The 14,012-nt window shown below is 39.7% G+C and overlaps 1 protein-coding gene across 3 annotated transcripts in view; it reads left to right on the top strand.

Annotated features, from left to right (window-relative positions):
- Window positions 1-14,012, top strand: part of otog (otogelin) — an 82,023-nt gene that overhangs the window by 33,902 nt on the left and 34,109 nt on the right. For all 3 annotated transcript variants that reach the window (XM_079662436.1, XM_079662437.1, XM_079662435.1), the window contains exons 20-25: window positions 4,592-4,757; window positions 6,116-6,190; window positions 6,477-6,520; window positions 6,868-7,033; window positions 12,748-12,855; window positions 13,484-13,622. In XM_079662436.1, coding sequence (XP_079518562.1) covers window positions 4,592-4,757; window positions 6,116-6,190; window positions 6,477-6,520; window positions 6,868-7,033; window positions 12,748-12,855; window positions 13,484-13,622 — 698 coding nt within the window. The remainder of the gene's footprint in view (window positions 1-4,591; window positions 4,758-6,115; window positions 6,191-6,476; window positions 6,521-6,867; window positions 7,034-12,747; window positions 12,856-13,483; window positions 13,623-14,012) is intronic.

The raw sequence follows: 14,012 nt of genomic DNA, 5'->3' as shown, positions 1-14,012 counted from the left end.
TAAATGGGGCTCAGAATACTGAAATATGTATTTTTAAAATCTTTTTTTCCTTCTAATTTGTTATTGTTTTTAAAATAACACACTGTTATTTACTCAACAATAACACACAATTATCCTTGGTTTTATTGATTTGTTTAATTCTATAATATCGGGTTTTTTTGACGTCCGGCAGGAACTGAATTTAAAATAAAGTCACTGGAAACAGACGTAGACCAATATGGGACATTTCGAGCATCATTGCGATGCACAGCCACTGAACTGATTACCCAAGATCCTCAGCTATGGTTGAAGCCCGGTGATTGGATTTTTTAGCCGCATTGCACGTTGGGATATGGTGTTAATGCGATATGAAATAAATATCAACAGAATTGCGTTGCCAGGCAACAGGTTGGGGTGAAAAAAGTATTTCCGGTCTCGAAGTTTGCATAGTAATCTGCAGTACTCATCTACAAAAAACTAAAAACATCAGTTTGTCCTTGTTAATTACACAACATTGATTGGTTTAAATTGTGTAAAATGCTTTTGTGTTTTCCCCCTTCAATTCGGAGAAACAACTAGTTTTTTCGCTGTTTAGGGTGGCCGAAGACACTACACTACCCATAATCCTCAGCTATTGTTTGGGACTACAGTCCCTTTGCTTGACAAACCCCGTGATTAATCTTCAAGCTCTGTGATTGGATGTTGGAGTGGCAGTGTGCCAAGGTTACGCCGAGCGTCAAACAGCTCTTTGAAATGGAATGAAACCACGGCAGACTATCCAAAACTGGACTCAAAAGTGTCCATCCCCACAATAAATTATACTTTATGAAGATGTTACAAATAACACACAGCATACAATGCCATAATAACTTTGTATTATTAGTCTAGGACACTTACTGTATGTATGTATAACATCTGAAGATGTGTAGTTTTATTCATGTTTTCACATAATTTTACAAGATATTGCTATATCATTTCACATATTGTAGTTCTACACATTAATATCTGAGGTATATCCATCATTTAATGGTAAGCTATTGAAATTCTGATTCCATAGATGTGTGTACTACGGTGGCTGAGAGGTGCAATCGAAAATTACATGGTGTTAAACACTTTAACAAAGCTTGAGACAAATTTACATTTTATAATCAATCAATGTTTATTTATATAGCCCAATATCACAAATGTTACATTTGTCTCAGTGGACTTCACAGTTTGTACAGAATATCAGTATGACAATACGACACCCTCTGTCCTTAGACCCTCACATCGTACAAGGAAAAACTTCCAGAGAAAACCCACAGTTTAAAGGGAAAAATGGGAGAAACCTCAGGGAGAGCAACAGAGGAGGGATCCCTCTCCCAGGACGGACAGACGTGCAATAGATGCCGTGTTTAAATTGAACAATATAAATATAAAACAAATCTACATTTTATAAAACAAAATTACACTAGCCAAACACTTTTACCAAGGAAAAAACGATTTAACATTAACAAAAACAAATTAACAAGAGTGTTTCGCATCTTGTTAATTTGTTCAAAGCGATAGAGAAAAATGTACAAGTGTCGAAACACTTTAACATTTCCCGCGAAACACTTTAATAAACTAGAGAATCAAACCGGAAAGGGAATGCCCATCATACCAGAAGTAACGTGCAAGTGATTGACACAAACTTAAGTTTGTTTTGGCGGATAGACTGCCGGTGTGCGAGATTAACTGTTTTTTTTTAATTAACTTGTTTACAGCAGGCAGATGTAGGGGGCGTGCCCTTCGACTGAAATACACATTTTGATCGCTTCTTCTGTCGTTTACATAAATCTTTTGGTATATTTGGCTCGATAGGAACACTTTGATGCGCATTCAGTACCAGTGTGTGAGGTTGTGGTTACGATGGCGATATCCGGACGCGTACAGCGAGGACTACAAAAAGACAAACAAGGTGACTGGGGATGTCTGTTCAAAACATTGCAAGCTCGAATAAATCATTTAAACCAGCTACTGTTGCCAGACTTATTACTGAATATCGTTCTTAATGTGATACCAAGTCCATCTGAGACCTGTCTACACCTTCAGACAGCCTTCAAGTGAAGCGTACGTTGTTAACTCACAGTTTGAAAGCAGCGTGGAGAAATCTTCAGCTGTGGAGCTTTGATCCGCCCAGGTAAACTGGGATCCGCTCAGGTAAACTGGGATCCGCCCCTTTCTGTGGCTATCTACCAGCCACAAACACATTTATCCCTTTTATAAAAACAGTATTCTGCAGCACTCATCCAGATAAGATGTGACTGTTAACTCGTTTTTTAAAGATAGCAGCAGAAATGTCATTGCTGACACATTGCATGTGCAGGGATATTTAGACTTTAAAATGCTGATGGCTCATTAATGTTGGTCTGGGCAAACAATATTAGGAATCCTCTATTGAAACATAATATTCAGTGTCCATCGACATGAAAATAATCGAGCCCTGCGCGTTATGATCAATACGACGTATTAGATCACCACAGCTGAGTTAGTTACATTAACATTGTTAAAAAGTTCCAGAAAATGCAACCCGACCATCATTTATAATGTGAGCGAATGTATGTACACTTTAAGCCATATAATATATAATATACATATTATAGTAGGCATTTACTTAGAAATAGTATAGGCCTACTGACTGAGGTATGTATCAAGCCTCATTAAGACCCACCGAGATCAGAGGCCTGTACTACGAAGCTGGATTTTCGCTTAGCCGACTAACTTCAGGGAAAGCTTGGGCTTTCCGGTCCTACGAAGCTGGTTCTCTTTTTAGCAGGCGAGATCTCCATGGTAACTTATGCTGTGCGGCTAACCTGCCACGGAGCAGGTTAGGTTGCAGTCTAAGAGCTCAACTCAGTGAAAGCACTGCTTACTGACCAATCAGAGCTCAGTGTGCAGAGTTTAAAGCGATCAAGTCATATTACAGGAGAAAGGAAATACAGAAAAGCTGCCGTTGCAGGAAAGACGGCCGGCAAAAATCACCGACTGTGTGAACGTGAACATTAATAGAATATCACCTCCCATCTTCAGAGCAATCTGACTATTATAACATTAGCGTAAAGAAAGCTTACTTAAATATCTACCACAACATAAGTAACGGGATCAGAGTAACATTAAGTAGCCTACAGTCTGCAGCATATCACATCATAATGTATCATATATTTCCTTATCTGAGTCAGCTGAGCCGTATCTGGCCGTGCAACACTCACAGTGTCACATACTGTATGCAGAAGTATTATTTTAAGCAACACATTAACACTCGAGACAAATGTAATTTAAAGTCAGATCCACTCGTGTCTTAGACGGGGCAGTGATATCATAAACCTGTTAATGTACGCATTCAAACACTTTTCTTTTACCAGCTGTATTCACCTTGCAGGTGCAACTATGTGGCTTTGATCCTGGGTAAAGTGTTTAAGTCATGGATGTTTAAAGTTTAACTTCTTCATATTTGTCTAATATTATAGTTGACTTTTCATTCAGGAAGTATGACGCTGCGCTGTCAAGTACGCTTCTCCATGTTTGTGATTGGTCGAATGCTCCAAATACCACCCCTTTCATGTGAACGCGCACCTAACTAGATAGGACACGGCTGGCTTGAGCGATCCACTTGATAACCAGTGTCGTAGTACAGTTTAGCGAGAGTGCGTATGTTTTGGATTAGGCCAATCGGCTAACTCAAACATATCCAGGTTAGGAAGATCCAGCTTCGTAGTACAGGCCTCAGATATCCTACTTTAACAGCCTGCGAGCCTACATTATGTTGTGTTAAGTGTCTATTTTACATAATGTGTTTCGTTGTAGTAGCTAGGTATAATCATCACCGACAGATGGAAAGACAACAATAAAAAGGAATTCATATTAATGTTACCAAGTTACACATAAATAGATACAAAAAATATAAGAACAAAGATAAAAGCATAAAGATTAAGATAGAAACAAAAACATGTTCACAGCAGTGTAAAAATTATGAATATATGTGTTTGTAGTTCTCAACGTGAGTATCCTCGTAATTCTTTTTTTGTCGCTGTATCGATGCATAACAAAAGTTAACCAAGTACACAGTCACATCTTATCTGGACAAGTGCTGCAAAGGGATACACGTGTGTAGTCTTTCATATTAAACATGATTGCTGGTAGATAGCCACAGAAGTTGTATCACAGTTTAACAGTTAATTAAAAAAAACAGTTAATCTCGCACACCGGTACCTATGGACGGTACGAGTGTGTTACACACAGCCTTCCCTGTGTTTCCCTTCACTAGACAGCTAAAGAGCGACTGCAGGCTGCTTCGTTATAGCCACACGCACGCACGCACGCACGCACGCACGCACGCACGCACGCACGCACGCACGCACCTACCTCTACACACATCGAACTGCCCGACTATTAGGCCGTGTGTGTGTGTGAGTGAGAGAGACTGTGAGACTGTGACACTGGCATTTGTTTTCAGAAGATTGTTGTCCGTTCTGGTACTGCGGTCAACTCAGCCGTCTCTGTATATATACTTTGTGTTTACACTGTGCAGATGTAGAATGATGAGTTCATATGCAAATTCAAACCACCCTTTTAACCCTGTCCCTCTCTGCAGCGGTCACCTGTCCCCCCACCATGCAGTACGGGACCTGTGTGTCGTCCTGCCAGCGCCGCTGCTCCGCCCTCTCCATCCCGCAGCACTGTGGGGAGGAGTGTGAGGAGGGCTGCGTCTGCCCCCAGGAAACCTTCCACAACCATCGAACACACACCTGTGTGCACAGGTAAGAACGGCCGAGGTGGTGGTGGTATAAATTAAGAAAAAAAACAACCCTTTTCTAACTGCTGATCAAACAAACAAGCAGAGAAAGCGAGATGCAATATGTATCACTGTAAGAGGTTCTGTTTTATTACACTTAATATTTATTTTATTTGAATTTAGGCAGGAGGGAATGAGTGACCATGTGTCCTTGTTGTGAATCGGGCCAGCTCTGCCTGTTGTGAAAGGTTTTAAAGCCTGGAGTCACTCCACCAAACAAATCCTCTCAAAGTGATATTTGTATCTGCTCTGAAGTTTAGGTCAGCCTTTAAGCGGAGAGCCTTGTATCTCTCCTGCAGACGCTACAGAGCCAGAGGACCTCGGTAATTGTGCTCTCCCTTTCAGCCTGCTCTGCCCTAAAAGACATGCAGCTGAATTCCTCTTAAATGTCCCAGGTTTTTACATCCTAGTGCAGCGCGGTGACTTACTTACCATGTGATAGAGTTACATCAAGGAATTCACCGTGAAACCCCCCTTTTATTCCCGCTCGGGCTGGGGACGACACAGATATCTGATAACCAGTGAGAAAGAATTTGTAGTACAGAGGCCAATGTGTGGCGCTGGCCTATATGTTACAAGGCTTTCAGCCTCTGCTAAGCACCGTTTACTTCAACGTAGATCATTATTTTACATTTTTACAATGAAAAATCGCCCCAAACAGGTGAAGTTTTTTAGAGTAAGTATGTTATGGATTTGACACCTTACGGACTAATTTCCCCTCCTAAAGCCTGCTTATCTGTCCCCTATCCACTTACCTGTAATACTCTGTTTAAGGTAACACAAAGCCCTCTTTAACATTACTTTTTACACAATAATTAACAAACTGAGCAGTGTCTGGTTTACATCCCCAAAGCCTGGTGTGTCATTATGGCTTCAGGGGTCTTCGAAGGTCTTTCGGACATCCGATTTAAAGCCTTTTGCTTATGCTGAGATGTACAATGCAATGGTGCACAACAAACAATCTCTGTATCTGTTTTTCTCTCTCAGTCACATGTATGCATCAGTAATTATTCATCGGTCAACTGTTTCTGTGTGCTTAATTTTTGTTATTGTACAAATTATTACTATTCTGAATCGTCAACTAGGAAATTTTTTGTTGTGTTATTTCCTTATAACAGACTGTGTCTATAAATGCAGTTTGATTTTAGAAAACAAAACAAAAGCACTATTTGTTTAAGTGGTAGCACATTTTTTTTTTTTTAAATCAATCTTTTACAGATAATATTTTTTTCTTTAGTTGGGATTTATTTCCCAATATTGACCAGCTCGCTGTACTATATGCCTTATATATATATATATATATATGAGCGTGTTTCTTTACAGGAGCAAGTGTCCCTGCAGTTTCCTTGGAGCAGATTACGAGCCGGGGGATGTGATCATGACATCAGCAGGTGTTCAGTAAGATCCTCTCCTCCATCTTCTCCATCTAAAGTTCTGCCTTCTGTCAGTCACAGTGCTGCTTCCTTTTTAAACTGGAGGAACTTATATCTTAATGTTTAATGTGAACAAGTAACAGAATAAAGCCTACTAGTTGTAGAGATAAAGTATAAGTAAGAACAAAGCTGAAAAAACCATAAAGTCATGTTTATGAATTTGTTAACCTACTTCTTTGCTAGTTTTTGTATTTACCTTCATCATGTATCATCATAACCACCATCCTTTTTTCCCCCATGTTTCCTTACAGACTCTGCCTGAATGGCAAACTGGTGTCCCAAACAACAAACGGTGGTAAGTAACTTTTGTTTCTTTAGCTAAGTTGATATGAAGGGATGCTTGTGTTTTGCTTAATATCACATTATGTGTCACATTGAACTTTGTAATTTAATGGTTATTATAAAAGTTGGAGGACACTACCACACTTCTAGCAGATCGTACTCTGTAATTGAAAGGGATCATTCATAAAAAGCAAATAAAGCACATACAATTATGAGACACTTGACGAAACACGAACCATGGGATGAAAGAGGATGGATGGAGCTTTATAGAGAATAAAACTGAAGCTACTGGATCCTATGCATTTTTCCATCTTCCTGCAGAGTCTTTCTCACCTGTGATTTATTTTTCTCATCTTATAGACATGTTGTGTCCAGCTGGTCAGCTCTACCAGAACTGCTCGGATGGGGTGGACGGCCTCCTGACGGGAAGGGGCGTGGCCTGCGAGCGCACCTGCGAATCCTACCTGCTCAACCTAACCTGCTCCACACACGAGCCCTGTGTGGCCGGGTGTACCTGCCCCCATGGGTGAGGGAAGTTATTTAGTCCCGTTATAATTTGTGCTGGCAAATCATTACAGACTGCTCGAATCACACTATAAAATGAACGATAGATTATTTTTTAAACTTGTCCAGTGCTACTTAGAAAAAAAAACCCACATGTATAACTTTTATTTGTATAGTGCTGTGTTGACCAGACCTACTGCTGTCCCTACTGGTCCCACAACTCAGTTACACATCAAATATGGCGATCATTGAGTGTGTGAGAAGTGTGCAGCAGTTCCACAATCACATTTTGGACCATAATAAGTGCACCAGCGAGGTGCTTATAGTGCTTCGCATTAAGCCATACTTGCCATTAGGATGCAATTATGCACACAAATTAGCACAAGTAAGTACAGAAGTACGCACATTGAGAAACAGCCTAAATGTCTTGCTGTCTGTTTGGTATGGAAAAAGAGTGTGACCCTCTTTCTTGATAAATAAAGTTTAAGAAATTAGTGTGGAGGTTTGGTAGAATCTAAAGCTCTGAGTGTGCAGGGCTGTGTTTCTTTATTCAGTCATAGTGTTGTTTTACTGCTGGCAGCCTCATTTTATGAGTCTTAGGTCATCTGTGGGAGTCAAAAATACTTATAAGCGTCCGATGAGGTGAACAGACATTATGGAGTGGAATACAGTAATCTGATCCCTGTAATTCCCCTCCTATTGTTGGCCTGAAAGGAAGGTTAAGTGGTTTAATTCTGTGACATCAACCAGGAGTCATGATGATAACAATATGCACTGGTAAGGCTTTGCAAAACATATCCTCGCGTATGGCGCTTTGGTGAAGATTATAAAGCTGGTAAGGTATCTGACAACAGCGGACCTTATAAAGTATTGCACAGAGAATGGTCATTTTAAATATCATTCACCAAAAACTTTGGAAGAAACACAAGTAGTATTTAAGTGGTTAAAATGTAATATTTAACTAAGAACACTAAATTGAAAATTCAAAGGCAAGAATGGTAAGAAACACACAGTTAAACATGGATATTTTGAGCTACAAAAATAATAATTGGGATTTTACTATCTTGAGATCCCATAAATAATCAATGATTCAGGTCAGGGGTGAGTTTAACTGCTATATTTGTAGCTGGTAAAAACTGGGTGGTTAGTCAAAAATCCCCTAGAGTGAAACATTACCTTTTTAGAATCAAAATTTCAGCGAAGGCCAGTTGAGCAACATACATACACTGATTTTGTTGATAGCTATACCCCCCCTTTTCCCAAGTCTATCTCGGTCTATGAATGGAATCACTTGTGTGATTATGCAGTGGGCATTTTAAAACACAAAGAAAAGGTTAGCCAGCTACAGTCATTTTGATCCTGCGTCAAACTCCTCTGACTCGCCACTGTCATTCATTTATTCCTACTCACCTTTGAGAAAGATTACCTCTGTGTTAATTTTGCCAGTCTTTGTACAGGTGATTCATAAAGTCCACCAACCTATGAGTTTGTGTGCTAACTGTTAAGCTGAATACAGACACAAAGAGATCTCTTTCAGCTCCAGGTGATGGCTGGATTTATAAGGGCAATGATAGTTTGAAGGTTCAGTCATGACTCTGATTTTAGATACTTGTTTTTCAGATTGAGAATAATCGAGTTGTTTTAACAGTGACACACTTTTAGCTTTTGGCTTGAATTGATGGTGGTGATTGTATTAATGAAACTAAATAAAGTTGATTAATGATTAATTTTGGAACCCATACAAAGTGAAATCATAGTCAGACAGACAACTTTTACGCAGTGATGTCACTGTGTTACTGGAGTATGCAAAAGGGATGTGCGTGAGAGAAACTTTGGGATTTTAGTCTTTGCAAACCATTTACCGGTACATGCACAAAAACCTATATTACACACTACAGGAAAGGGAAAACCCCAAAAGCATAATGGGGCCCCTTTAACACACTCAGCTAACTTCAAAGTGAAAAAGATGAAGTGGCAGATGATGCTTTTATGGATGTATTCAGAAAGCTACTTTTCTTGGGAATCAACCTGTATTCTGTAATTAACGTAATTAAAACTTAGATGCCCCTTTTTTTCTCATTTATGATGGCGGATATGAGCGAAAGACTTCAACTGGCTGGCTTTGGTTTCCTTTCTAAACCAGACAGCAGATGATAAACAGGTGTTCCATCTGACATATTAATACTACTGTAAACTAAGATGATTATCATGGAAACAAAAAATAACTAAAAAGTCAACTGCAAGGTATTCATCTGCAGCAGGACTTAAAAACCTCTAATGGGAAATAATTAGCTGAGGTGCTGACAGAAGACTCCATTGTGTTTTCATTCACAATGGCACACTTTGTGTATGATCAAAATGTGGACCATTCATTCTGTGACAATTAGCCAGCTGAACTCATATGAACCTGGACTTTCAGTTGCAGCATACCAGAATCTGGTTTTGGTTACAGTACGTATACATACAACTGTTAAAACCTGCTGTTTGCCTGTGGGCTTACCTTGAGAGGCTTGGTGACTTAATAGAACACAGAGTGTTACAATATGGAATAAATACACGCAAAACTTTTAGCCTTTCAATGAAGATGCAGGTTGGGCGGCAATAATTGACATGACTCAACTGTAAACTATGTTGGGTTTTGGAACATCAAAAGCTAGCTGGACGAACATGTTTGGGTTTTGAGGATCCTACTGTATAAGGTGCCACAACAAAACCCAGTAGTATTATGTTTAATTTAACTTTCAATACTCCCAGTTAAGAACAATTGGTGATTTTAAATTAATACTCAACTGGTTCCTGCAAACTGGATGGTTTTGGTTTTAGAGTACGGATGCAGATCTTGCTACAATTTATATTTCATTGTTCTTTTAAATACTTCTTTATATTTCATTTATTTATACAATTACAGCTGAGTTTCCGATTGTGTTAGAATTAGTACAGCTTACAAGGAGAGAATTTATCTATAGAGAATCGGAGGGATGAAACAAATACAAATATATATACAAATATACAGTCTATGGATGAAACCCTCTTTAATGGTCACACATGCAGAGCACACAGCACACACAGGGAAATGTGTTCTCTGCATTTAGCCCATCCTAGTACCAGGAGTCTAGTACTAGGAGCAGTGGGCAGCTATTGTACAGCGCCCAGGGAGCAATGGGAGTGAGGGGTGGGGGTGAAGCCCAGGGGTGGGGGTGAAGCCCAGGAGGTGAACTGGGTCCACACTCCATATTTTAAGTCTGTTTGGGGACTTGAACTGGCGACCCTACAGCTCCCAGTCCAATCCCCTTTTGAGCCACTGCCGGACAATGTCAGTAAACCAGCTATTCATTTTACAATAATCAGTCATTTAAGGATTGGACCTGATGCAACATTTAAATATGTGCACCTGCAGCCCATTTCCACTGAACTTCAGGATATCTAACATGAATTCGCCATTCCTGTGTTTCTCCAATCTCGCGACTCATTGGCTATGTGTCTGATGACTTAAGTCCACTGCCTCAGGGGCTATATTTGTGGGGTTCTGGTTACTGTCCCTTTAGCAACTTTCAACGCAAAAATCTATTTGGTGTTGAGAGATTCCATCGTATAACACTGGAGTGTTTCACAAAAAGCAACTTTACATACTGATAAAAAGCGAATGTATCAACAGACGATAGCTGATGTGGTCTTGGATTGCCATATGGCCAATAAGTCCTGCCTCTTTTGGTTAATTATAGACTAATATGGAAACTACAGTGTTTCCGATATCAAAATCTAGAATGGCTTACAGATTCTGCATTTATATATAATCTCTGCTGGCTTAAGAAAAAACGTTATGTCAGAAGATCTTACCTAACTTAAAGTATCGGATACTTTCAGCCGGTAATGCTGATATCTCAGATTCATGTAAACTTCAAAAGAATAAGAAAGAACAATATCAGCACGACAGAAAACAATGATACTGGTTGTAGTTAAGTAGGTTTAAAATCCATGAAAAGGACTAAAGCCTGCCAAACAATGAATGTTATTTTAACAGTTTGTGAGGGGCTGTCTGCTTTTGTTATCTGGTATAATTAAACCTGTGAACTTCACTAGACTGCAGTCAAACTTTTGCATTGTTTGGCTCGCCTGTCTATGCGACAACAGACTCCTCAGTCGCTTTAACACCATCTGATGGAATTAAAATGAAAATGAGCACTGTGTTTATGTGGATTTATTCATAATGTGCACGTAGGTCAGGAGAATGAATGATTGCGGAATCTTTGATCAGAGTAATTGATACGACAGCTTGGCGTGCAGATAAAGGAAGCTGTTAACACCGTTTTATCTGCGGTGTAACTCTACTCAGATGAACCTGAGGTTTGTGGCGGGACCATTCAGTATGTCACTTCATTGTCTGCAGCCTCGCCAGTGGATATACCTCAACCCTGGATATTACAAGATACTTATCAGCCTCGTCTCGCAGAGCGGAAAGCAAATGGAGTCATCCAGACAAAGACTGTTTCTCTCTCTATCTCTGAGAATCCTAATTGTCTGGTTTTCTCATGTATTAACAAGTGTTACCGCTTTTCATCCACAATCGTCCACTCCTAACACTCACTCGCTCTTTGTTTCCTGGTATCGCTCCGGTCTAGAAGCTAACCTGCTTTGGCTCTGCCTCTGTTGATCTTTTGGCAAAGAACAGTCCTCATATTTGGTTTAGAGATAAATACGAATGATGATTATGTTATAACTTGATTGCATCGTGTTAGACGACAGTTCTTGAATAAAACTCCAAACTTGACTTACGAGGCTCTGTTATTGGCCTATCAATGGTTTCTGTCAACAATTCAATCGCTTCACTCTTACTCTCATTGGCTTCACATCACAGATCTCCATGTGGGACTAGTCTGCTGCTTGTCCATTGATGAGAAGTTTGCTTAAATAAAAAATATGTTCTTTTGCCTCTGGGATTGAGTCTAGAAAGGGTCTGCTACCCTAAACTGTGTTAAGGTTCGGAGTTTGTTAGGCTCCGCTTCACAAACTTGGTGTCTGGTGTCATATTGACTAGAGCTCAAACAGCAACTCGATCAACAGAACATGAATCTGCAAACATCAGACGGTCAACGTCAAAGTTACGATCGATTTTGAAGCAAAAATGTTGGTTAAATTATTAAGGCTTTTCTCTTAGGATTTTAGACTCTTTAGATGTAGATATAGATTTTGACCAGACAAATATTTGGAAGATTTTATCTTAGGCTCTGGGAAACTGTTATGGGCATTTTACAGTAAATAGTAAGTTGCTTGGGACTGCGCTCAGTTACGTCGTGTCATTATGTCACAAGTTGCGTTCAATGCATCTCGCAATGATTGGTCATTTTAAGAATATTTGTGTTTTCGAGCCATTCATATCTTAAGATAGGGAGCAGGTCCTCTTCACTGATTCTGCCATGTTTCTATAGTAACTCAGAAAGGACAAACCAAACAATGGCTCTATAGAGGGCTTTTTGCAAATTGCGCTACTTAAAGGTCACTGGTGGATTATTTTAAACTGACTGAATGGTTTTGGTAAATATCCCCTTTCTCAATGGACCAAGCCAACTGATGTTAGCATCTTGCTTATGTATGTTTGAACCGGAAATATCTAGGCCTCCTGTAAAATTATGGACCCACAGTGGCAATATTTACCAGAAGAAAACATCAGTGATCTTAATCCAATACTGTCTGACGATGTCAAACTAGACATGTTAACAGCTTTATATTTGCCCCTAGCTTGCTGAAACTCGGAGATGAGTGCTTTGAACCTGCATCCTGCCCTTGCCTGTGGAAAGGAAAGGAGTATTACCCCGGTGACAAAGTGTCCTCCCCTTGCCATCAGTGGTAAGTTCATGCCACATATAAACTCAGACCAAGCTTTTATGTAAAATTTGGTCTTGTGATTCCACATGATCTTTTCCTTTCTTCCGTTGGCCTTCATCCGTTTTGTCAGGGTATACAAATGTGTATTATCTCCACCAATCATCCGATTGGTAATATCTGTCAGAATGAAGACATATCGCCAACAACTCTGCTAATTTTTCAAAGTCAGATTTGGCCTGGCTCCTGAGATCGTCAGAGCAGCAAAAGTGGCCACCTGATATCCATAATTTTCTGCTATCACAGATCAGAAAGAGCCTTGAAAACAGAGCGGGCCCTTGTATGACTCTTTGATTCCCTCTGCCTCAGACTGTTCATCGCCAGTGAAAGGAAACACTCTCCCAGTGATCTCAGTCATTCTCCCATCTTCCCATTTTCTCCTTCAAGCCATAGCCAGGGAAGAAGATTTAGATGACAGCCTAATAGCGCAATGAGCAAGTGATTCAGCCTTTGACAATTCACCGGCCACTTTTCTGCTTGCTGTAAACCTGAGGTGCTCGACAAAAGGAGGCCATTAGACGTGAAAAAAATGTCCCCTCACTAAGTGGGAACAAGTTGATGCTGAATCACTGAAGCTTTGCTGTCTTTGTAGTGTTTGCCAGCATGGGACGTTCCAGTGTGTGTTTCATCCGTGTCCATCCATGTGCATGGCCTACGGTGACCGCCACTACAGGACGTTTGACGGACTGCTGTTTGACTACGTTGGTGCATGCAAGGTCTATCTTGTAAAGGTATTGAAATAATTTATCTATACTAAGGGAAAAAAAAGTGTGTTTTTTAAATAATTAAATCCATTAGCTTTCTTTCTGTACACTTAAGGTGTTTAGTTTTCAATTTCAGGTTGCTTTTAGGTTAGGGTTTTATCAGTTCTAATAAAAACTGATTTTGACCGTGTCCAAACGCAACAAAAGTTGACCACAGCATTTTTCAGAAAATATATTCTTGTGAGAATGGCAGCTCAAGAAAATTCTTCAGATAACAAATTGAATAGATACCTTAAGACAAAAAAAACCTGTTTCTCCCCTCAAAAGTATTTTTTTTTGTCCAAATGTTGACCCCATCATATATATATATTTATAAGTATAAACACATCATCTTAGGTTTAGTGTCATGAGATTTTT

Source organism: Notothenia rossii (assembly GCF_949606895.1).
Source record: "Notothenia rossii genome assembly, chromosome: 2".
NCBI classification, from domain to species: Eukaryota; Metazoa; Chordata; class Actinopteri; order Perciformes; family Nototheniidae; genus Notothenia; species Notothenia rossii.
This window is presented reverse-complemented; position numbering and strand designations above follow the sequence as displayed.